The 26,479-nt window shown below is 40.4% G+C and overlaps 1 protein-coding gene across 2 annotated transcripts in view; it reads right to left on the bottom strand.

The window, feature by feature from the left end:
* Positions 1-26,479, bottom strand: part of fibcd1b (fibrinogen C domain containing 1b) — a 120,966-nt gene that overhangs the window by 61,033 nt on the left and 33,454 nt on the right. For both annotated transcript variants that reach the window (XM_061061359.1, XM_061061360.1), the window contains 3 exons: positions 21,299-21,778; positions 12,488-12,647; positions 3,061-3,197 (listed from right to left, as the gene is read on the bottom strand). In XM_061061359.1, coding sequence (XP_060917342.1) covers positions 3,061-3,197; positions 12,488-12,647; positions 21,299-21,778 — 777 coding nt within the window. The remainder of the gene's footprint in view (positions 1-3,060; positions 3,198-12,487; positions 12,648-21,298; positions 21,779-26,479) is intronic.

Raw genomic sequence — 26,479 nt, 5'->3', positions numbered from 1 at the left:
AAAATACCAAAAAAAGGAGAATATATGAAAGCACTGAGCCAAAGCGGCCCCAAAATAGTATGTAAAAGTAGAGTGGTCTAGTTTTGGGAAGTCCAAAGTGTACATTTCCATCCATATACATAGTGAAAATAATAATAAAAGCCTTATTGTGGTGATTGGACAGTTCTGTGTATGTTTCCTTGTTTGGTGCTTGTGTTTTTGTTCTTTCAGAGGCTGGGTGTGGCTTATCGGCTGCTGGAGCTCTCTGCAATCACTCACCTGTTCGTCATCTGTAATCACCGGCTGCAGCATTTATACCCTGGTTCAACTCTCCCAAGCTGCCAGATTATTTCCGCCTACACCGTGGTAGATCGGCGGCTCATTATCAATAAACTTTTTGTGCTTTGGATACCTGTCACTAATTATTCCCTTGTCTTCTTTTTTCCCCAGTGCCTCCCACCACCGAGCTCCAGCGCCTCACCACCCAGCCTCTCATTCAAGCCTCACCAGCCTCACTTCAATAAATACCCCTTTACCCACCACCCTGTTTTCCGGTCTTGCTTTTGGGTCCACTGAAAACCTTTAAGATCATAACACTTATAGAATTAGCACCAGTCAAAAGGGCACTTGTCGAGTCTATTTTTCCTGTTTTCACAGCCAATGATTGTGAGAAAACCTATTTACAGGCGTGAAAAATTATTTTTATTAAAATAGACTTTTACACCTTGAAACATTTTCACACTTTCAAGAAACGAAGGCCTGAAATGCCCTACCCAGGAAGTTTTAAAATATCCATCAGAAGGCTGTCAACAAGACGTCATCCCACCTACGAGCTAAAAGATGACAGCGTATTTGATTTGATAACCAATTTGAGCAGATTTAATTTTTTCTCCCCCTTGAAGCATGTGGAACATTTCCCATGCTGCTTTGCATGCAGTGAAAGAAAGAGAGATTAATTCTATGTTCTCATTTGCAAATCAAACTATGAATAGTTATGGACAGACTCCAAAATCAGCCACGAGACGCTTCATGTTCATGCGGATTCCTGCTGCTGAAATTTCAAACTGCTTGTGTTACGAGGGCCTCAGTTCTCTATTAGGAACCGCTCTGCTCTCCCTGAGGACTGATACAGTACACTTCAGAACAAAGGGAAATAAATGTCTCTAACCAGTGAGATGCTGCGTGTGTGTGTGTGTGTGTGTGCGCAAAACGTCTAAACCACGCTTCCAAATATAACTTCAAACAGCTCAGTGTCAATGTTTGTTCACCTCGCTGTCTCTCATTCCCAAAAGACACAGCGCTTCCCGTATACAGTCTTGCTTAAACAACACTGCTTACTTTAGCAGGGCCAGACAACTGACAGATGTTTGATCAAGGAAGGAAGCACACGCTTAAAGAAACTCAAAGTGTCTCTTTCTCCCCCCCTCTGTGCTACCTTTTTAGAAATTAAAACCCTCTCAAAATATAATCACAAAAAGCAAAGAATGTAAGATGTACAAAACCAGAACATAAACAGGTTAGACGTTTGCCATCTGTAATAGAGTTTTCTGTCGTCTTTTTGTTTTAGTTTGATGACAACTTTGTTTGCAGAGACTGTGTTTGAACACTTTGTATTGCTTGTATTGTACTGTCATCCAATCCATCTTTCTGTGAGATATATATTAAATTTACAGAAATAAAGTTGCTATCATTTGTCACACGACAGCTTAACCTTTACTTTGAATTTGTGCCCTTGATATTATAAGACCTATTTCATACTCTACGTTTCACACGAACAAAAGATTTCACTATGACTCATTGGATGTGTTCTGGTTTTGTTGTGCGTATCACACTTATGTGTTCGTTTTTGTCTCTCTCCTTTGTTCTGTCTTTTGTCAACGCTCCACCTGTTGGCGTTTTTGTTTTGGTTTTGAATAATTAATATTCCGTCTCCTAAATGAAAAACAAAGCAAGAAAAAAGAAAAGAAAAAGATGATGGACTGTCTTCAAAGAGGGCCACGTGAAACGTGTGCTTAAGATTTCCCTGGGCCCTCAGCGATGAAACTTTGATGAGACCTGTTCGGATTGATACATGAGAATCCTGAGGCGGTACAACTGTAATCACAGCAGGTGGCCAGAAAAGCGGCACTGAACCTTGAGAGCGGAATCACTCGGATTTTGTATGGAGGCGATGTTGCAGGTGTATTATTTGGTAAACAGATTTGTAAAAGCAGAAACAACAAGAAAGCATCCTTTTGTTCTTATCCTCGTGAAAAGAGACTTTGTTTCATCAAAGATCGACCTCCAGCGATTAAAATAAGCCAACATTGTTAGGCTTGTTTTTGAATTTTTACACTGAACTGTACAACCCAAACTTTAAGGCTATTACACTCAATCAACAACAAAAAGAGATTCCACCATTGAAAATGTGTCCAAAAATGTGTTTTTTTTAACCAGTTTTTCTGGCTGATTTTGCACAAAAATGACACATGATGTTTTTTTTTACATTTGAATTTTGATAAATGTATAAACAGAGAGTAACGGTGTTACCCTGGGTGGTAACACAAGTCCTAACATTGGTGTTTTGGCTCAATGTAAGAAAGTTTATTCCTCTGCTTCATATCTCTATAATGTGGAATCTGAAGTGTATGTAAGACTTGAAAGGTACCCACTACCTATAGTGGTTTTCAGTTTGCATCTTTAAAAAAAGGATTTACAGTCCATAATTAGAGCTCTATGTTGCCTCCATGATGTCTCTGAATAAAAAGAGAGCAGTCTTCAACAAGCGTACAACCCAGTGACAAAAGAATTCAGAATCCGGGAGGGATCAGAAGCTTTGGCCTTCTGTTGCAAGAGCTGTACTAATAGTTGTATTTTTCAGATCACTTTTAACACAACAATGTGGAAAACAATTTTCAGTGGTTATTTTTCAAGTCCTGCCTCTGCCTGCCCATTGTTACAGCGCACTCATACGATGTTATGAAAAGGGGCCCACCTGCAGATTGCAAAAAGGTCAAAGACTTTGTGTGTGTGTGTGTGTGTGTGTGTGTGTGTGCTTTTGGAAATGTAACATGTCTGTATTTTTTTTTTCCTCTGACTCACCGTCCAGCCTCCTCCGTCTGTCGTCATGTCGCAGTAGACCTGGAAGCCTGCGGGGTGGTGAACAGGAAACACGGAGTAGATGCCGTCCTCTCGCTGACCGCTGGCGTACAGATCGCCACAGTCACGTGGACGCGAGCCTGATGGGAGAGGAGAGAGCAGGTAGACAGGAAATACATTAGGGTCCAAAGTGGCTGGAAAATGGAATCAATGCTTGGAACAGTAAAGTTAAATCATGGAAAAAGAGAAGATGAGGATCACATGGCACGCTCTTATGTAAACGCGGAGGTGCAGTTATGATTAATGCTCATTTGAAGGGGTAAGCATACTCAAGTTTCTTCACATTTCTCCAAAAGCATGGCTCTTAAAAGAACAATAAAGAGGTAAGAAACGGCTCTTTTAAGAGCAAAGACACGAAAGAGATTGATGATGAGACAAATGGGCGGTGATCGATGACACAGTGGGACTACTGAGTCTAAGTGTGGCGGAGATAAGAACCAGAAAAAAAACAGGCTTCAACGCAAGTAGGTCGAAATGAAGACAAAAAGGCACACGGGTGGAGCGCAGGAGTGATGCCACAGAAGAAGAAACAGATGTATAGCGCAGAGGCTCAGATTTGCGATAGCAAAGTTGTAGGGAGAAGGAGGAAACCAAAGACGTATGTAAGTCAGAGAGAAAGAGGAGGCTAAGACAGAGCTTGTGAGCTACAGCCGAGCAGAACAGAAGCCGCCTTGTCCGCGTGCCTGTGAAGCCCCGTGTTACACGAGAGGATGCATAATCATTTCCCCAGGAAGCAGGAGAGGAACTCTATGACGAGGACAATGTCATAGATTATGCATACGAACCCTTCAACGGGTCAAACTGCCCAAATTGAAAAAGGTCAGGAGAGTTCTTGAAAAGGCATTTCAAAAACACTCACAGTCCCTTCACGATAAAGAATGTTTGATCTCCCCAAAGCTTGTCTGGTTCTCAGTGTAAGCCTCGACTGCTAAGCTCCGACTTTCATCATCATCATCACACATAAATGGTAACATTTCTCACTCCTTCTTCTTTTCATTAGAGGAAAACAGAAGATGTCTCGGTTCCATGGGACATTAAAAAGGAGACGATCGTCACTATTCTGGAACACGTAACGCAATAACAAGGGCCCTCAAAGTTTTTCAGCTTAATGATCCCTTACAGCAGATACATTTTTCACCTGCTTTTGTTATCAGACCATTATCAGCTCTCACCACTATATGAATACTTTTGCCCGAGCCAAATGTACATATTGGTCGGGCATTAAGTGTGTCTCACTAGCGCTTACTGTTTCTAGGTTACGAAAGTCAACTTCTGCCTTTCTTGGTCATGTCTGTTAGGTCTGTTTTTAAATTAGCTCCATGTGCTAAATGTTTTCCTTTATTTGGGGAAGTATCACCAGGAGAACGTAAAAAAAAAAAAAAAAAAAATAGGAATCCTGTCCTGGCATTGGCAGCAGCTTTAAGCCTTGAATTGTACACTCTTAAAGAGGAGTCTGATACGTTTGTCGTTGCTTGTTGACAAAGCTGATATCATATAAGTGTATGGTGAGGGTGAAGTGATATTGACCGGTGTGGCGGTGTTCCCAAAGTGAACCTACTTCAACTGAGAGCGCTTTGAGGCCCTTTTTAGATCAAGTAAAACGGTGATAAAGTCATGAGTTCAGACACTTTGTAAAGGCCTTTCCTTATGGCAACACGCTGTCAATGGACACAAGCCCTAATCATTCATTCATCATCATCATCATCAATACACACACAATGATGTTGGCAGCCATAGGTAGTATGTTGCCAGCAATGAGTCATTACTGTAACACAAAAATGACTGATGGAAACGGTTGGCTTTGGTTGTTTAACTTTACAGTGACACTTCTTGTTTTGTGTTTTTAAAAGATTATGTTATTGGTTCAGGTTATAATCTCAAAGACTTTTTTCGGTTAAGGAAATGTTTCTTTTCAGTATTCTATGGTGTTAAATAACTGGTTGTGAATCTTCAATCACCAATGGTGTAGAGTGACTTCTATTAGCTCAGAGCCATGCACGTCACCAACACGCCTCTACCTGTGATCACCACCTCATTTTTCAACTGTTCTAAAACAGAAGATCAAAGATGGTGATTTACTACAACAGAGGGTCCAGGTCAGATACCAGTGCTGACAAATCAAGTATTTAATACAGTAGACAATATTTCAGAACTACAAGCTGTAACTGTTGTAACCTACTGTGTCAAAAAAAAAGTTACCTGCCATGGCTGAAACCATTTCTTATTTACTTCTTGGATTAGCTTGTTGTCATTTTCCACTCTTTAATTCTTCCTGTAATTACAACCTGCTGTTCCCTTCCTGCTCTGCTGTAGGTATTAGTTCTCAGATTCTGTGATCCAGCCAGGTTCTCACACTTATCCATGTGTATCTGTTCCCAATCCCCTAATCAGCTCTCCAACATATATACCGGCCACTTCAATTCAATTCCCTGCCAGATTGTTGCTTGCCTGTTTGCCAGATTGTCGTGCAGCCTGCCTCATCACCTGTTTCTAGCTGTTTCTTTACATCTGATATAAACACCTCAGCTGTACCAGGACACATTATATAATTATGTTGTGTGAAAACTGACATCCAATCAAAATTTACACCTGGTAAATAATACAATTTATAATCTCAATTCATCTCATGAAACTCAAACTGAGATAAACAGTGTTGGTTTAAACCCCTTTTTGTGAGCGAATGCTGCTCGCTTGCTGTGACTGTTGTAATATGTATTTATTTTATTGGCTGTGTTTGTTGTGTCTGTGCTGTCTTCCTGTATGTAAACAGGTGTGACAGCCCCAGCAGCCAACTGGCCTATCAATTTCCAGCTCCCGCCAATGATAGGCTAGATAGAGGTCTTCCCCACTATTAAAAGCAGGGTGATGACATCACTGCGGCGCAGGGGGGACCCCTTCTTCGTCACTTTCCATCCAGCCCCCTTCCTTTTGTTCATTTACTGTTCTTAGTTTGTTTTGTGTTAGATGTGGTAGGGGTGAATCGCAAGTTACTTTAGCTTTTTTTTCTTCTCATGATTGGTTAGTCAGGGAGGTAAGTTGGTTGTCTTTTGTTTTCCTTGATTAATCAGGTTAGTTTGGTTGGTATCAGATAAACTCCGTTATGTTTGGGTGTTCTTAGTTATTCATATTTTTACTAATATAGCCCTGTACATTTTTTTACGTCCCCTAAAATAAATAACGTTCTGGTTAAAACTATTCTCCGTGACTGCTTGGGAAGTGCGGGATTTGGGCCTTTTATGCGTGTTGTGTCTTGGTCTCCCCTGGACGGGGCGTAACGGTTACTTTTACTTTTAAGGGCCTTGCTAAAGCTCTAAAGACGAGGTGGAGCTATGTGGCCCTTCGGGATTTGATGAGTTTTAAAAACTCTAATCTAACACAATTATAAGGATAGATTTGATGACATATTATATGACTATTACTGTTAAACAAAAAAACAAGTGACCAAAGCCAACAACATAAGCATGTCTCTAAACACTTTCCTTCATTCTGACCTGTCTGGTTTCTATGAAAATTAATTTTACATAAAAGTTAAATAACTCTGTGATTGACTGGCGACCAGTCCAGTGTGTGACCCCACCTCTCGCTCAATGACAGGATCGGCTCCAGCGAGCCCCTAACGGGGAAAAGTATATATAATGGATGTATGGATGGATGAATAAAAGCTAATTAACTTTATTAAACTGGCAGGCACCAAAATTTCTCTGGAAAACATGGCTCCAAAAGGGATACATTTAACAATTTATTGGAAGGAGATTTGGTGCAATATTGAGCATTCATGGCAGCAGGGTGGGATTTACTCAAGAAATTGTTAGTTTCTATGGTGATCAAAGAATTTAAGCCCACTGAAATGACTCATTTTCTGATTAAATTTGGGCTTAAACTGTGTTTTTAGACAATTTAGGTCTACGGCATTAGTTTGACAAAAATTGTTCATAGGCTCATTCATTATTGTTTTTTTTACTTTAATTGGGTGTTTGTTGACAAATACAGAAACATAGCTTAACATAGTCCATAGTTTCTTATCTATGGTTTGGTTCCGTGTGTGCACAAGCTGGCGCGTGTGCTGTCTGTGTGATGAGACCTTTGGAGGAGTTTATCTGTTCAGAATCTCATATGTTTGGCATTATGTCGCATAAACCCCTCTAGTCTCTAGAGTAACCTCACTGACATCACAGGCTCTGCACAGCAGGAGGTGAGCTCATTGAAATGCACCATGTTCTCCCATCTCCACCTAACACAGTGTTCATGTAATGGTAAAAAAAACAAACACTTTTGTCTATTTTTAACCATGCACATGTCCTGTATGAAATTTTACTTTTGTATATTCACTTTTTGCTCTTTTACTTTAAAATGCTACGTTCATAGAACTGAATAATCAATGTGGCAGGAGACAAAATAATGCTAAAGAAATCCATAAAATGTCTCATAAATAATTGCTGTTGCACAAAGACAGGCGGTCCAAGAACTGGAAGAAGTAGGACTTTCTCTGCAGCAGTTCCATCTGACTAAGACACTGTGCTACTCTCAGCACTGAGAAGGGCTCCACTGCAGTCAGGTTCCTCTTCATATAACTTTGAAAATCTAATATGTTCTTATGGGAATCCAATGCAAACAGTAGAGAGATGAGCACTTCAAATATTCACAGGCACAGTGGGATAGACAGGCAGTCAAAGAGATTCATGATTTTGCCCCATACCTAAACACACATACACCCAGACAAAGGCATGAAATATTGAGAATGTGCTGTTGTAAATACTGTATGTGCACACCGTTATTTATTTAGCTATTGTATTATATAAGACAGTCAATAAATATACCCTTTTCTTAATTGTAACATTGAAAAAAAAACATCTTTACATTAAATTGTTAACAGCAAGGATTGGAATTTCAGTACACGGATAGGAAAAAGTTAATTGACCCCACAAAAGAAAGCAGTAATTAAACAAAACACCGATATAAATCATAATAAACCAACATTGGCATGTAGAGAAGATATCATTCGGGACGAGAACTGATGTTTATGGTTGTTTTTCTTCAGTTTTCTAGTGCAGTGTAGATTTCTTTGATAAAATGTCAAGGCTGTGCTCCACAAAAACACTGAGATGCCGCCGGCTGCTTTGTTGTAGTGCAGTTGGTCTTGACTGTAGTTCAGAGAAGCAGATTGAGTAAGAAAACCTGCACTGAACTACATTTCTAGAAGGAGTGTCGTGTTTATATACACGGTATTGATGTGAAGAGAACTATAAGCTAAACCTGAACTTTGCTGTTTTTATGTATATTTTAAAGCCTCACTGTATATTTTGACTTATTTGACTTGTTATTACCTTTAAAGACATAAACTATGTTTCAGAATGCTTTCAAAATCTCCTGCTCATCAAATCTAGAGGGAGAGAGCATGTGAAGCGCTGTCCATGGTGCTGAAGCCTGGTGCTGATTGGCTTGAATGTTGTCAACCTTTACTTCTGACATTTATGTAGCTGGTGGATATCTTTGTTTAAAACATGTACATGTGTACATCAAACAATGTGAGCTCAAGTGGAGTCAACAATCCATACATATATGGATATAAGGGTTATTTTAAATCCAAAATTTCAGTTATGGACTGATAGGGAACCTATTTCTTTGTATCAATTTTTAATGGATACCTCCTGGCTATATATGTGAAAGGGAAGGATACAAATTGGCCACAACAGCTATTTTTTAAAATGAATATCTCTTGCATTTAGAGAGAGCACAGGACAGTTTAAAGTGTTAGATGTCAGTTAAGGTATTTTAACGGTAAGGGTTGCTGCTGCTGTGTAAAGAATTTTAAAAGGATATTATTTTTTATAATAATAATAATAATAATAATATATTGGTTTTTTATAGCGCTTTTCTAGGAACCCAAAACCGCTTTGACAAAATATAAAACCATAAAGCAAAACAAAAAACGAGGAGGCCAGTACAATGAAGAAGTAATGTAGGGAGAGGGGAGAGTTAGTGGAATGTTGAAGAGGTGAGTTTTGAGGGATTTCTTGAAGGAGGTGAGTGTGGGGGAGTCTCTGATGTTTTTTGGGAGTGAGTTCCAGAGGGTGGGAGCAGCAACAGAGCCCTGAACGCTTGACACATTCAGCATCATGGAAAGGTTTAACATGAAACTGTTAAAAATCACCTGATTGTTGGTGCAGCAGGGCACGGTTAATGATTGGGGACGTCTCAGACTAAATGTTTCTGTTACGGAGTCTGGACCAGAGGTTTTATATTCTGCACTGGTGTGATTGATTTTATGTTTAAGGGGAGATTTTCAGAGTTGTTACATTAACCCCTAAATTCCACCAGATGTGCGTTCGGTCTGACTCCACTCCATTACAGTAGCAGAGCTGATAGGAGAGGGTTGCCCGGAGCCATAACTAGCGGACAAGCAATGCACATGCATCTGGTGGAAGTTCTGGGTATAGGCATCGCCTGTTTAATACTACACACAGATGACGGAAAACAAAAATCGTAAAACATTTTTTCCCCCTTTTCGGCTGACATAGAAAGTTGTTCTTTTCAACATGAACACATTTTCACAAACCAGAGCGAGTAACCTTTTCGTTAGGTCCTAATGATTGCAATCTGGCCCTGCTTTTGTTGGTTAGAAGCTTGACAGATAGTGAATTTGGTTTTAAGAAGTTTCTTTCTGTATGCTGTCTTTCCTTGCACAGAAAAACACATAAATCCATAAAAATAAAAATAAAAACTTTAACTTCAATATCAAGTAGAAAAGAAAATTCAAGCTTTTGGTACGTAGTCTTTCCCACAGTCCAGTGAGCAATCGCTAATGAAAAGGTCTGCATGTTTCTGTAACCCCACATCCCCCAAAGGACCAAACAGTTTTTTTTATCTTAATAATTTATGTGCATTTTTATTTAGTTTCAAACCTTAAGAGTGAAACTCCTGGGGTATTTTTATTTTTTTTCAAAGTTTATTAGTTTTAGTAAACACATAAAACTTCTTTCCCCTCTAAAGTCACTGCAAACAGAAAAATAATGAGCTGTAATCCGTGACAGACAGCCGACTGAACCGGACACCTGTTTCCAAGAGGATCCGTATGAAATAATGAGACCAGGAGCAGCCTTTTTACACAGCGCTCCATTTGCAACAACAGGACTGATGAAGTCATTATTCAAACTTTGTTCTGAATGCTGACTTCATGTTGTACAGGAAACAAGCAGAGAATACATAGAGGCTCACATAATTATGCCTTATTGTGGACACTTTTCTAGTCATGTTTTCCCCTAATAAATATAATAAACCAAGCATATCTAAAAAAAAAAATTATATGAAAAACAATAGCCTTGCAATTTAAAATCCACACTCTCTGTAGAGCTTTCAGAAGACTGATGTTACTTTACATTTAATTGCATCATATTGTGAGCTATTTTTGTAATTGTGTTTTCCCCATGCAATGTGCATAAAGGTGGGGGATAGTGCGAAGCTATTTTCTCAGCAATGGGAAACAATATTGCTTAAGTCTTTGTCGCTGCTGTCATTAATAAACAGCCAGGAGGAAACAAATTCAAATCAAGCCTGAAGAAATTACCCCACACATGGGAAAATAGTACCTACTGTGAGATAACAAGTCTGATCTGAGGGATACATGTTCTATCTCTTCATTGTTGATTTATTGTCACTCTGAATCCTGGTGTGTTTCAAGTGCCTGTTTACGGATTGTCCCAGAATCACGTGATGAAGGAAACAGGATTCTGGAAGGAGCAAAACTGTGCTGAAAAGATTACAGATCTGAAAGTGAATCATTTCAGCACCACGGACAGAGCTTCAGCAAGTTTGTTTTTGCTCAAATTTTACAACATACCTCCATGTAAAGTCTTCAATAACCTATTTTATGATTTAATTTGAACTGTATTAGACACATTTGTTAAAAAATATATTTATCGCTAACTGAAAATATTAACAAAATTGACAATATAGTAACTATCGCCTTAAAGATTTGGTTGTTAACATCTTACAGGTCTTGAAATGACTTGTCGACTTAAGAATAATGCACTTCTGTATACAGTACACTGAGCTTGAATAGCACTTTTCTAGTCTTCTGACTGCTCAAAGCGCTTTTACACCACACTGATGGCAGAGCTGTAAAGTGACCATCAGAAGTATTTAATCCCATTCATACACATTCAGCCGACAAAGCAGCGGGAGCAACTTGTGGTTAAGTGTCTTGCCCAAGGACACAGCGGAGGCTGCACATGTGGCTGCAGGAGCTGGGGATCGAACCCCCAACCTTCCGATTGAGTGACGACAAACTCTACCAACTGAGACACGGCCACTCATGATCAGTTCAAAAAGGAAAAAATAATGAATTTTAGTGATAAAAAAAACACACTTTTGAATGATTGTCAGCTTTGTGTAACTGTATATCAGCGTAATAGAACAAATACTATAGCATACATTTTGAGCACTGGAAACATCAAGTAGTTGTTGTCAAATGCAAACATGTGATGTCACACTCCTGAAAATCGACTTCAAAATCTTTACACCTTGAATTACTCCATTAAGGTCAGGGGAATATTGTAGTCCATTATTCAAAGTAGCATCAGTTGCAGGTTGAAATTTTAGGACACAGAAATTTCAAAAATAGGTTACAAATAAAACACCCATCACATCATGTAAACAACTGTAGACAGGGTTAGGGTTTCTTTTGGCAAAAGTTCAGCAAAAACTGAGAAAATGTTATTCCTCTGCTTCTGTTTTACACTCCTGGAAGAGTGCTCTTGCCTCATGTTTGCAGATTCATGAAACCTCCACCACACTCTAGTCTCTAGTCAAGTCCTGCTGCTCACACAAACCCCGAACCCTCTCTAACTCCGTTATTATATGCTGTGTGTTATACATGAGCGGCCCTCACTTCGCGCTCCTTGGCTACCTATGCGAATCGTAATCCAACAGGGGAATGCTACTGGGTACACTGGGCCTGGTTAAAAGCCTTCCATTGGGAAAATGCCTCAGGCCATTTTCTGCCTCCCAGCAACAGTCATTCCTCATATTTTGTATAAAAAATAAAATTCCACATCTTCACCAAGGCCACTGGAAAATGTGGATGAGATGTGGCCCAGGGAAACATACTGACATCAGTGGGCGGGGATGTGTAGCATGAATATGTGGTGAGATGGATGACAGCAGAGTACATTGGAATATCATTTTACACACTAATGGAGTCAGGCTAACAGAGTGAAGGATTGTGACACATAGAAGGTCAAATATACTCGTAGGTAGCCACTGATATATGAATGAATTATACAGAGACAGACTGACATCTTCAGACAAACAGATCTGCAAAGAATCCATCAGATAGGGAAAGACGGAGGCCACGCCTCTTTTTTGTTCTTACCGTTGGAGCAGCCCTTGAGACGAGCCCCTCTGACCGGCGCCCTCTGCAGGTCGGCCTTGACCCGCGCCTTCAAGCCCACATTCTCCTTCTGCATGGCATTCAGAGCGTCACTCACGGAGTTCACTACCTTCACCATGTTGATCTGGCTGTCGGAAAGCAGCTACAAAACACACACAGCAGGGGAGAAAATTGCACAAATTTAGACGATGCAAATTAACCAACACTTGCTGAAGCATAACTGCCAAGAGATTTAACAGCTGCCCACATAGGCGCTAGTTTCCATTACTTTGCATAACTTAAATGACCTATTAGTAGTGTCAGGCGATTCTAAGTTTGAAATCGTCAGACTTTTAGTGTGTCTATAACCCTGATTTTCTGTTTAAGAACTTACTTTCTTTTAAGCTGCATTGTTAGCATATTTTAACATTTTCCTAAGTATTAAGGCACACTTGGAACAATATATGGATAAATCAAGATATGAAAAAAACTACATTAGATTGATTAAATTAAACCCACAAAGAACAAATCATGCAACATTTGTGATACAACTTTAGGATGAATATGAAAGTATTTGATTTTCAAAGTTCAGAAACATGTAAAAAAAAACATATTTGTCCACATTTGTGTAATAAATATTATCACGCAAATCAAGTACGTCTCTATGCAGTAGTTTGAGTCTAAGTAGTTGTGAGTCCGCCATTCCTGCTTTGAATTGGTTCACAGAAAGAAAAGCATGTATGCAGAGGACAAAGAAATGCAATGCAAGAGCTCACCTCTGATACATGCCAACGATTCAAATGCAGAATCAAATCTCAAGTACATGTCAAGTAACATTTTCCCTTTTTTTTATTGTCCACACGATTATAAAGATAAGTAGCCTACCAGACTTGGATTTTCTGTCCTAATGTACCAGCTATAAGGGTTATAGTCTCCCCTTAAAAGTGTTCAAGGATGATCCACTCTCTGACATTTTTTAGTATGATATGTAATCATAATAACTTTCTACATGACCTCATCCACTTCATCTTTTCTCAGCGTCCATTTATTGCATAATGAATGTCTGCTGGTTTTAATTCCAAGTTTTACAGTTTGTGGTTAGACGTCGGAGCATCCTTGAACACTCCACAAAGGACAGTTTTCACAGAATTCTAAATAGCACGACTCCAAAAAATAGTTGAAGAAAATCAGTCTAATTTGATTCTATGGTATTCTATAGTATTCTATTCTATAATATGTAGGATAATTGGCTACAACATAACGTATATAAGCTCTGGTCAAACTGAGTCCTTTCGGGATCCTTGGAAGAACAGAGGGGCAAAGACCACTCTATGTAGCAAAGGCACCACATGGTTCCCTAGCCCATAATGCACCCTGGTAAGGGCTGTGAAACACAAGAAGCCCAGTGGGAAAGCTGGTGATGAATGTGAGCGCCTGGACTGGCAGAGAGCAGGGTAACCTCTCTGATCTGCTGTGGTCACTCTCTTTCTCGCAGCCCCTGTTCATTGCAGAGGTTATTTCCCCATAATGCCCTTTGGATGGCCTACACCTATGCACAGCCAGGTGTTGGGTCCCCATATGTTTACACACACTGCACGTTTGCAGGGATGACGAATATTCCAGCTCACACAACCTCTCTCATTCCGGTTCTTTCATCTTCCTCGACAGACACACACACATGCACACGCACACTCACACAGATACACACACATATATACGCACACACACTATAACCCACCGTGCTCAAAGTCATACCAGGTTCGGAGTCTTCTATCAAAGGTAGCTCTGCAGCTATATTCAGGTGGTAAAACTGCATTAGACAGAAACCCCGGTGGTCATATCCTGGCCTCAATAAGTATGCAACACACCTCTGGGGCACAGCAAGCTGCACTGCAATCATATTACACAGGCACTGGGGCTTTAACCCACACACATGGACATAAACAACACATTTACACACAAGGCAACATTCAAGAACAAAGAAAAATCACACGCACACCCATGCATGGAAAACTGGAAACTGGATTTGTGAGGGTGTTATTCAAAAGGGCACCATTTTTTAATTTATTTAATTAATTAATGTAACTTGATTCTTTGTGTGCAAATTTGACACGACTTTCAGAGTTGTAATTTCATTGAGGGGTAGGCTGTTTGTTTGTTTGTGTGTGTGTGTGTGTGTGTGTGTGTGTGTGTGCGCGTGTGTGTGTGTGCTTAATGGGAAAGACAAAGGCAGAGGAGTGTCTGCAGTCTTAATTTTGAGCCTTGACTGACACACTAATTAGGATCATGATGTAATTAGCTCTCATTAGACAGCCTCTCTATTGGCTCACAGAATCAGTCACACCACAGCACTTAACACAAAGAGACTGGTTCTGCGCGTGGAGCTTTAACCACAAACTAATCTGGGCGTTCTCCTTCGGCAGACTCATTAAAGAGTTGAGTTTGAAAAGATGTTCCATCTATTTAAAGTTTTTTTGTTGTGATCGTGGTTTAACTTCAGCTTGGTGGTGACTGATGTAATAAAAAAAAATTGGACAAAACAAATCAGAAACAACCCAGCCCCCCCCCCCCCCCCCCCCCCCCTAAGTGAACAGATGGGACATGGCGTTGCATTGCTGTTGATATCAACTTGACTGCAGAGTGCTGCTTGTCCTAACCTGACACAAGAGTGGTACCTTGTTCTTCAGACTTTGCAGATGATGGCCGCTGACTCTGCTGGCTAACTTGAGGTGTTGAAACTGAGAGTGTGTTTTCATTGAATATTGACTCATTTTGATTGAAACCACAACAAATGTGTGATTTTGTTTGGCCTTGATAAGCTGTTCCATAAGGTAAAGACATATTCCCTGCGTGGTAAAGAGTCACAAGTCAGAGCAAAGAAAAGTTGCTAGACTGGAACTAGAATGTAAAAGAAAAAAAATTGAAGCCATTTGCTTCTGCCATCTGCTTAATGCGACATCTTCCCCTCACAGACGGCGGCTGTCCAGCCAAGTGGAGCCCAAAGGAAGGAGAAGAGAGAAGAGAGAAGAGAGAAGTGAGAAGAGCAACCAAAAGGCCTCCCTGTGTCGTGTTTTTTTTTTTTTCTTGACCAGTGTCACCCTTTACAAGATGAAAGTAATTCAAACCCTGAAGCACATTTGTACTTTTCCAGAACTTCGCTTGAAAACTCAAAGTAAGCAGTTGGTTTGAAATGTAAGGAGGAAAAACTTCAAACATTACTGTTTGGAATTCTGCTGGAACAGAACTAATCAGTAAAAAGAGGTCTTGTAAACATGCTAAATGGTATTTGTCTCACTTCAGAATTAGCTTTAACTTCACTGTAAAAGTTGTAGAAAAGGATGTGGCTGGAAGGTTTTTTATAAACAATTGATCAATTTGTCCATCACTAGAAAATTCAATCTGTCTTGTAAATGTAAATTTAGTATCCTGAGGGTTTTGTTATCGGACAAGACAATGAAATACGTCATTAATGCTCTGGAAATAGTGATCTGGTATAGATTACCGGATTTGGTATTTCATGGACTAACTATCTATCCATCTATTATCTATAAAGCTTTTCAGGGTTCACGGGGGGGCTGGAGCCGATCCCAGCTGTCATTGGGCGACAGGTGGGGTACACCCTGAACTGTTTGCCAGTCAATCACACGGCTGGCAGACAAACAAACAGCCACACTCACATTCACACCTGTGGGAAATTAAGATTGACCTAACGAACATGTCTTTGGACTGTGGGAGGAAGCCGGAGAAGAACCCGGAGAGATACCTCCACCCCACAGGGAGAACATGCAAACTCCACACAGAGAGGCCCTGTCCCTAAGGGATTCTGACCAGGAACCTCCGCACTGTGAGACATCATCACTAACAACTGCGCCACTGTTCTGCATAGATTAAATAAATAATCAATGTTTTGAAATAATTACAAGCTCATGAAAATATTTAAACTTGCTATGCCCGACAAGTGCAATAAAGAGAGAAATAAATTGTGCCAGATGCTTGGTTAGAAAAAAAAAATCATGATGTTAATATCAGCATAAGATGTCCACAGGGTATAGTCGACCTGACTGTTAACCTCAGCTTTTGTTTCCGTGTTGTTCTGTGCCAGCCGTGTAGCTCCCAGCCACCTCTCTGCTCCATGTTCCCACATCCTGCGTTTTAGAGTACTCCTCGGCATTCTTTCATGTTTTGACAGCTGTGATGCAGATGCACATCTTCATCTGACTCCACCACCTTCTCTTTCTCCCCCTCGGGAGCATCTGGGGGGAGGAGGGCGGGGGGGAGATAATTGTTTTCCCTGTGTTTGGTTTTCTGATGCTTTTAAGCTGCAGCAGAATGAAGCTTTTTATATTAGAAAAATGCAGATTTGACATCCAGAAAGTAAACTTCTAATCTGGATCAACGGCACATAGAATTTGCATACTCTCCATTCACAAACTTAAGATCCCCTAGCATAAAAAGATACTAAGATGAACTTTAACTGACAATCAATAAACACTTGACCTAATTTACTGTACAAAAACTTCCATATAAATGATCCCTTAACCTACTGTATCCTTCTGATTAAACAGCCGGATATAATATGTACAAGAGCCATCTGAAGCAGAAAAACACTGAATAAAAGATGATGGACAGAATGTTTTCAGAGCAACCCTCGCTCATATCATACACAGAGTTTCGGATCCTCAATCGGGATTTTCATTTTGTCCATGTGTGGTTTCCTGCAGCCGGCTGATGCAGCTGTGCAATTAAATCATGACTAATGGAATTTAGCAGCGAGATGGCCCTTTAGTGTTTGTGTGCTGTTAATGGCCATATGTCAGCTGTCCTCATACTTGATTCCGATTTGCTGTCAAACTTTTTACATATTTTGTTTTGCGATACATCATATATTTCCACCATGTATTTTGCAGTGACTCATTAGCAATCTTTAAAAAGTAAATTGTTCATGTTGTACGCAAAAAGTCCTCTTCAATGTCTTCTGTAATTAGCAGATAACAGGCTAAGTCTATTTATAAGTTTGTATCCCCTTTAAATGTGGTATTCACTATATTTGCATTTGCATTGTTCTTCAGCGTCCTATTATCAGTTGTTTGAAGCCTCCAAAACACTGATATTCTTTATTCCTTTGAATTACTGTACCTTTGAAGATATACGCATTTCCTTAATTGAATTAGTTTTCCATATTTAATGTGACTTTTATCATTATTCTTTCACTCGGAGGTTTTGAAGTTATTTGTATCACACCCAGGGCTCAATTGCTGCAACAAGCACTCTGCAAATTTTTCTTTTTCAAGTCCTCAAAGGACTGTGTCGACCACAGCGAACATCTTGAGGCAATACTGCTCCATACTTCAGAAAAGCAGAGGTTTTTGTAGAGCCTTAGCAGAGGCTGTGGGTGTCACTTGTCCAATTCCTTAATATTCTGCTGGCACATCCTTGGGTTTAAACTGTGACCTGCAGTTCATGGAAATCAGTGAGTCATGCTCTTCCTCGCAGCCTTTACCTCCTTGTACTCTTTTTGCATTCAGACATTGTGGGAAACTGAATGCCAAGTTGGATAATTATGTACACTACATTTTATCTCAGATGGACTGATGCTATGGAAAATCTCATCTTTCCACTGGTTTATCGATGCTGAAGGGCTGCATGAGATCAGGTCTTAACACCTCCACGCTCACCCCAGCTGGTGGGCATAAGACATGGTTGCCTACATTGCCTCTGTACACCGCTGTCACTGCTGGCAGGTTAAATATTTGTTTAACAACTTTTAATGTTATTCATATCACTGACAGCAGTTTGCACTTGTTACTTTAAGAAAGATAAGTGGAAAGAGCTAACTAAGAGCCACTGACAAGACTGTAATGAAAGCACTTCACAAGATTTGAGGGTAAAACCAAGAGTGCAGTTAAAATGTTAAGCTGCTTTTGATATTGGGTGAGGATTTTGCTTAAATTTTGAATTACAACATTTGTTGTCCTCCTGGATCTGATCTAATCTGTCAACTTTAAGTGCCATTTAAAGGGTTCCTGCATTTTTGGAACTGTAGACCTCTGACTACTTGATACGTTTGCAGAAATATGTGGTTTACAATAATTCTGAACCATAACTACTAGATGTGAATCTAATGACGTAAAGGTTTTGGGAGTCCCCCAGGGTTCTAATCTTGGACCACTGAAATTCTTGGGAAACTGGAGGAAGAAAAATGCCCACTATATAGGACATATCCATCCCTCCATGATCCACTTTAACCACTTAGCTCATTTGGTGTCACAGGGGGCTGGGCACCCTGGAGGTGGTGTATCATTTACAGGGACATATAGAGTCAAACAACCATTTACACTCACATTAACGGACAATTTAGAGTCCTAACAAGCATATCTTTGGACCCACGGGAACCCCACTGACAACATGCAAACATCACACAGAAGGACCCCTGTCCTGCCATAGATCCAAACAGGAATCCTCTTGCTGTGAGACAACAGTGCTATCCAGAGAACTACCATGCAGCCACCATAGAAAAAATATTTAGGAAAATATTAAGCACTTTAACCACTTTAATACAAGAACACCAAAGTCACTTGAAATGTGGCAGAACACAAGACAACAAAAATGTTAAACTTGCGCTTTGCGCTTTTGCGTAAACATATTTACAGATGAATGTTTTAAATTTTGTGTTGTGTACTGAAGAAATTGATAAGATGGACTGACAGAAAACCAAATGTGACTGCTTGATCAGTACGGCTATGTTTTGGGGTTCTAATCAAGGAAAGAAATTGGAAATAAAAGTAATACTGCTTGTTCAAGGGAGTTCTGACTTAGAGCAAGCACTTGTCACACTTGTCACTCTGAAGCCTAACCAACAGTTAAATGTATTGTTATATTTCTATATTATACTGGCCTTTTCATCAATGTGATCTATTTGTACACAAATGTGTTCAATTTGGTGTACCTTTCTATTTGGAGTTGAGAGCAGAAACTGTGAAAAATGAAAATGTCACTTTGAGAAAAAATCAAAACACAGTGGTCCTAAACCTACTGCAATCAGGTTTCCCTGCTTATCTCCTCAGGGGCATTTGAAGGGTTTCTCTTTATATAGAAGGTTGAAACTGTTCTTCAGGGGGGCTGCGGTGCACACTGAGCCATTACTAACACTGGCACAGTCAGCTCTGTGTCATCGAATAAATCAGAAGTCCTGGCCACAGGTGGCCAATAGATCACACAGTCACACCATGGTGTCACGCAGAAACAGCGGATGTGCACACTGCATGCCCTGCCTTCAAAGAGGAAATCAATCAACTGGAGTGTCTGGAGTGCCAGTATCCGCTCCACTTAGCCTCAGTGCCCACTGCACTGTGCCACCTATACACCACATTACAGCAGTAAAGGAACCATCCTCCTTCACGCCTCCAATGTGCCACCAATCAGCACACACTGTTTCTTACCCGGCAGAGTAGGCCAATCCGGTGAGTGATTTCTAAACAATTTTGAACCTGAGCTAAAGAGGTCTGTCTTCGAGAAAGGATTGGCAGAAACAGAAATCATTCAGTTGTTGGATCTATGTGGCTGGCAGCTATGAAATCTATTTACTACAGAACAGAGAGGCTGAGCCTGATGGGCTTAAATTAAAAGAGCATGTAGTGTGAAGAATTTCTACGCACATTTAGGAAATGCATTGTCAATAAATCAATGTGGACAGTGAATACCAAAGCGAGTCTAATTCTTTTTTCATCCAATGGTATGTCTGTCTTACAAATCCAGGGAAAAATGATGTTATCTTTTTGATTTAATGTGCAAGTTGTTCTGTTTTTAGAATCATGATGGGCATTTCTTCCCCTGTGACCTCATCTTCAAACGCCACAGACTCGGCGTAACATGAGCCGTAGTTGTGCTGTTATCAAGCCATTACAGGGCTTGTAGAGTGTAAACAGAAATTCATATGGTCCAATTGGCTTTGGATTAGTGAATGATGGTGTTTTGATTGTGCAGTCGGGGAAAGTAAGTGACTGAATAAGAACAACTGACAGTAAACCCTTAGGTATAATGAGCTGTCGTGCGTCACAGTCAATAGGTATTGATAGGTGTTTCACAATCCAGTCCTCGAGCGCTGATGGACAGTACTTACAGTCATGACTTTGTGCATACTGGATTCAGTTCTTCTGCTGTGACTACTCAACCAATCAGATCACTTAAAAGATACATTGTAATGAAAAACACATTTTCTATTTTTCAAGACACAGTTTGATATGACATTCAACTGAGAATCATTCATGAAGATTATGGGTGCTATAACTACTTCAAAATCAGTCCATTTAACATTTTAGAGAATTAGAAAAATACCAACCCTATTTGTTCCTATGCTTTTACTTTTGGTCTTGTATGAAAGTACTTTTGTAAGTTTGGGATTTTTGGATTACGGAGCAATATTCAAACATTGGAGTGTAAACAATATCACATAAACAACATATGTTACACCAATAATGATAAATACAATTTAAACCAAGTTAGGCAGTAGTATTTTTATGATACTGATTACAATGTACTATTGCATGCTACAACATGTTTACTTATAATTGGAAAGACAGTCTTCGCAACCATTGCAAAATTGCAAAAAGTTGTTGTAATTTTCATGTAATATTTTTCATCATTTGCCTCTGTAACCAGCGTTAGTCTTTAAGACCTTGATCATGTAAGGGTTTGTATATGTTTATATCTATTTCTCACCGATGGAATCAAATAATGAAGTTAAAATAGTTGCTGCAATTTTTTAAAACACAGTTGCAGGTCATCAGTGTCTTGTACTGTGAGTGTGAGTCTCACCTGTATGAGGCGTCCCTGTTCCGTCTGTAACGTGTTCAGGTCTTGCCCCAGGCTGCCCTGTCCCCTCCGTAAGGACTCATAGTCCATTTTCAGCTGCCCCGCGTGGGCCGACAGTTTGGCCACCTCCTCAGCCAGACTGACGAGAAGAGCCCGGTCCTGACCTTTCACTGACTTCAGGTCAGAGTCGTGGTCGGTGAGCGAGTGCAGCAGCGAAGTCTGCACTCCCTCCAGGCGCAAAAAGTTACTGTTGTAGTCGGGGCAGTTGGGGTCAATGAAGATGTTGATACGAGAGCCGTCGCCTCTCTCCACGGTGACCAGGGCATTTGCTTCATCCTGATTAGTGGAGATGTGGGGCAGGCCGTCGGACATGGGTGGGGCCTGGTAGTGATTCATGAAAAGGATGGTGCCGGTTACGGTGACAGCGAGCAATACAGCCACAAAAAGCAGGATGGTGCAGAGCAGGTAGCTGCAGCTCATCCTCTGTGGAAGGAAAAAGAGATGGGGGAGATGATATGGAAAGAGAGAAAAAGTATCAGTTAGTATCGCAGTTGCTAGATAACCCAGAATTACAGCTTTATAAGAAGAAAAATGGTTTTCATCCATCATGAGGGATATTTTTTTTGAATGCCAGATGCTCTTTACTCAGAGATATAACCATATTCCCATCTGTCGAAATGTAGTTGTGAATGATTTACGATGGAACATAATGTAGATTCTTTCAACTGCCAGTCTTCTAGGAAAGCAAAATAACTTTTTCTATCAAACCACTGTAAATTTTGGTGCAGTAAGACTTTTTGAAAACTCATGGTCAAGGCACCAATGCTCAGATTTTCAATTTCTGAGACTATAGAAGAGCATTAAAAACCTGAAACAGTTTGATACTGGAAAATAAAGTAAAGCTAAAGTGGCTCATACAGTGACAAGGTTGTTTATAAATGAACAGAAATATAACCCTCTTATCGGAAAAAGGCTTCCCTACCACTAGTGCAACCATTAAAAAAAGTCTCCAATGACAGGACTAGAAATAGCTGTATGAAAGCCCTTTATGATCAGGCTCCAGTTTTCCACTCAGGGCAAGAGATTCAGCAATGGGAAAAAGAGAGCAATATGGCCCACCTATGCATGATTAACAATACTAAGCTCCCCCATATCTTCCTCCAAATGAATCAGCAACCAATCCTTCACTAGATATTTTTTATCTGCACTGAAGGACGTTTTCTCTGTGATAATATGTGGGCAGGTGTGTTTGTATGTGAGAAATGTGTGTGAGTGTGGGCTCATTAATATGTAAATTGGCTGTACGAGCACAGTGAAGAACTCTAATAGACAGCTAATGGTCTGCTTTACGAGGGAGGTTTACGATTTCTTTAATGTGAAGGAAATCAATTGTGTTGTCCAGGAAATAGACCCATCCTCAGTGTTTACCCACAGCCCTTAGGTAGGAGTGATAAAATAAAGCTGTAACTTCTTGACAACTTGTCCTGAAAGGGGATGAAATGTGGTATCTATGGATGACCAGTCAGCATTGGCAACACTGAGTAAGACCAAATGGTGGTCCCAATCATAAGCCCACATAGAGTTGGCCTCTTTGCGCTAACAGGGGTACGATTTGCAGGGCTCTCTGTGGTCCAATCATGAGCCCAAGGAAATGCACATGAAAGGACTTCATGAGGAGCCTGAGGTTAGTTTTCTCAATCGGGTCCCATTTGTACCCCCCCCGGCATCATTAAGAGTCTGCATGGGTGAACACATATGGGGCCTGCAGCCAATGAGTTAAATGCTTACTAGGCCTGTTGAGTCCATATTGTATGTCTACACAGCCTTGCTTCACAAACATAAGTTATAATAGCTGTGACTAATAAGCAAACATGGACTTTGTGGATAGGAAAATGCACAGAGGTTGATCATTTCATTTAAAAAGCTTAATATAAGTGAACTGTCATATTTGTTTTCCATTTCCCACAGGTTTCTGAGGATGCTTTTATTGACAGTTAGCATACGTCAGGGATCCTGTTTGACATTAAGTAAAAAATATATTTCTATATGATCTTTTTGGTGTCTGAGTTTTTTCACCATAGTGAACACAGTAAGGGCCAGATCTACATAAGGTGATTTTGTGGGCGCTAAACCTGTGCAAAGGGTGAAATGTGTGCAAACTGCCCGCAAACAGCACTGCCACGCAGACAGCGTCCTGGGTGCGCCTTTCTCATTTGCATCCATGTAAATTAGAGAATATTTAAAATTGCCCCCTTCCTATGCAAAGAAGCCTCGTTGCAAATACCATCTTATCTTAAGACCAGCACTAATTGCCATAGACAGTTTTCGGTTTTTCTATTTAACACCATTAGACCTGTGTATTAAATCAGTGCAAATGTCTCCTCCACTCTATTTCTTCTCTCTCAGCTTATTCAAATAAACCCAAAAGGATGCCACTTTGCACTAGGCTAGTGATAAATGTGGCGCGGTATTTTTAAGAGATGTCACACGGAAACTTTCCACTCTTTATGACTTTAAAATCAATTATCTGTTAAAGTCTGTTGCAAAACTGGAGCAAAGTTAACAGAACAGGACAACTTTGTGGGCATGTTAGCGCCGGCATATCAATGGTGCAAATTATTTTGTTGTTACGGAACTAAAACTGGGCAGATTGCGGGGGCTATTTCTGCGCAATCCATGCTGCTATTAGTGGGTGCAATCATTTCTTAGTGGATCTCGCCCTATGTGTTTCATTTATATAACTTTTTATTAAATACATGCATTGCTTTTTTCTGTGGGAGCCAACTTTACTGTGGATACTGATTTTTGAACACTGCTGGAATGTTCAGAAGCACTGACTGCATCTGCCCCTAGGCTCTATTTGTCCTTAAGGGCCAGAAGCCACACAAACGGACATTATAATTCATGCAGACAAAAGATACACAACATTTACAAATGCCTCTGAAATCTGTGAGGCTTATGCACATGCATGCACACACACACACACAATGTGCACAGTTCGTTCAAAAAACTTGCAACAGATATCAACAGGCAAGCAGATGCACATATTGCACATGAAAAAAAAAAAGTTAGAACCTTCACACTTCCTGATGTTTTTCTCACCCAAACACAGCATCACAAAAAAAGAGCTTCAGGGAAGTATTGCCGCACAGAATATTTTTTGTCTTCTTGCTTATACTCAACATGTAGACCCTGACTGCACTAAGAAGTGTCTCTATGCATGTCAAAACAGTTTTTGTGTGTCTTTCCCTCCCTTTGTGTTTCTCTGTTGAAGTGCAGGTCTAGCTGAGTGATTGTTACTGTGTGACTGGGCTTGGGTGTGTGTGCATGTGCGTGTGTGTGGGTGTGTGTGTGTGTTAGAGCGTCTGTGCAGCACATAATGTGTATAATGGCCTCACACTGCAGAATGGCTGCGTAGTAACATTAGAACAGTTTCACTGCGCTACATAGCCAGCGGGCCAAGACATGAGACGAGGCCATCATGGGCCCAGCACTAAATATTCATTGCTAGCATACTGATTGTTAACTTAACGTGGAGGAGATATACGATGGCCCAGGTTATGCTGACAGTGTGACACAAGAAGAGCTGACAGACATTTGCACACTGAAACATTCACTTACAGGAGCAAGCAGGTTTGTAATGAAACTTTCTGCAAATATAACGTCGCAGGCACATAATGATGTCCCAGGATGTTGACCTTTAAAACCTCAAGCTGTTAACTTTTTTTTCTGATTAATGCCAACCATACAGCAAGTGACATTTCACTGTTGCAGGCAACTTTCCAATGGTGTTTTGCTGGCAATGCTCTTGTCATCCCTTTTGTTTTTGTGTAGGGTGGTCATAAAACTCAGATCAGTCTTAAGTCAGTGTTTTTCTCACCTTGACATTTCCCAAAAACAAGTGGCTCACTAAAACAGCCAAGTTCAACAACATGAACATTATCAATCTGCATGTTCTGCAAGCCCTTTAAAGCATTGAATAGAAGGTAGCTTAGTGGGCCAATAGTTCACAGAGAGGGTACACCCAGGAGGCGAAAGCCCCAGCATACACAAGGGCTGCTACCATTGTGTCGTTATGTGGTGTGATGATAGGACACTAGCCCGATGCCAGTTACTGTAGCCTCCATGAACCAGATAAAGTTTGAATTAATAGGGAGGTTTAAAATGCCTTCTGGCCTGTTATTCTAACCAAGCTAACGATATGGCCTCAATCGCTGCAGGTTATTCCAAAACAAATGCACACACTGCTGTCACCCTCTCATAACTGTGAACTGTATAAACAGGATGACAACAAAACAGCACCCAGAAAGGGAAACCAAACGAATTTGAACACCCACTATTGACCGGCTGCTGTAGGTTATATAAAGCCTGTTTCCTACATGTTAACAGTTGGGAAGTGGGTTAAACTGAAATATCAAAATGTGTGAGACATTTCGTATTAAACTTACATTCATTAAGTGTGGTTAGGTGAGCGAAAGAGGCTCAGGCTGCCTTAAAGTGAGAGAGACTGGCATGAAGGAGGAAAAACTCAGCATTACAGTGAAAAGCAACAGTTTCTCTGCTGCAGTTTTTTTCGTCTCCAACGGTCATGAAAATCAAAGACAAGAGCAACCTTCTTCATGTCCCTAGTGAATAAACCATCCCTCAAATGCACTGAGAATGAGCTGCGAGCAACCTCTTAACGCAGTTTTTTTTTCTCCCTTTTTAAATGAGTCTCTCAATCTCGCAGCAGGAGCCCACTCTGTAATTAGTGGCCGACTCTTACATCCTCTCCTGTCTCTACTCACGCCAAACCATGGGCTTCAAGAGGACGACCAGGGAATTCTGATTGATAGATAGAAAAGGAGATGCTCAGAGAGAATTCCTCTCTATGAATATGATGTCGTCCTCCCACACAGACACATTGGCAGTTCCTGGACGGAAGGCTTTGTCTGCTCATTAGATAAGCAGTAAACCAGCAGGAGTCTTGCAAGCCTATTTCCACTCAAACTTCATTGTGTCCTTCTCAAACACCAATATGTATAGACTTACGTATGTACGTATATGCCGATGATACTGATGTCTACATAGGAAAACTTTAATTTGAATGCAGCCCCTTGAATAGACAACATTTTCATTCTCTCTTCAACTACCTAATTCTCCTTCAGCTTGCATAACATTCTCCCATCTCTGTCAAGTTCATAG

The sequence above is a fragment of the Labrus mixtus genome, chromosome 17 (assembly GCF_963584025.1).
Source record: "Labrus mixtus chromosome 17, fLabMix1.1, whole genome shotgun sequence".
Taxonomy (NCBI): domain Eukaryota; kingdom Metazoa; phylum Chordata; class Actinopteri; order Labriformes; family Labridae; genus Labrus; species Labrus mixtus.
This window is presented reverse-complemented; position numbering and strand designations above follow the sequence as displayed.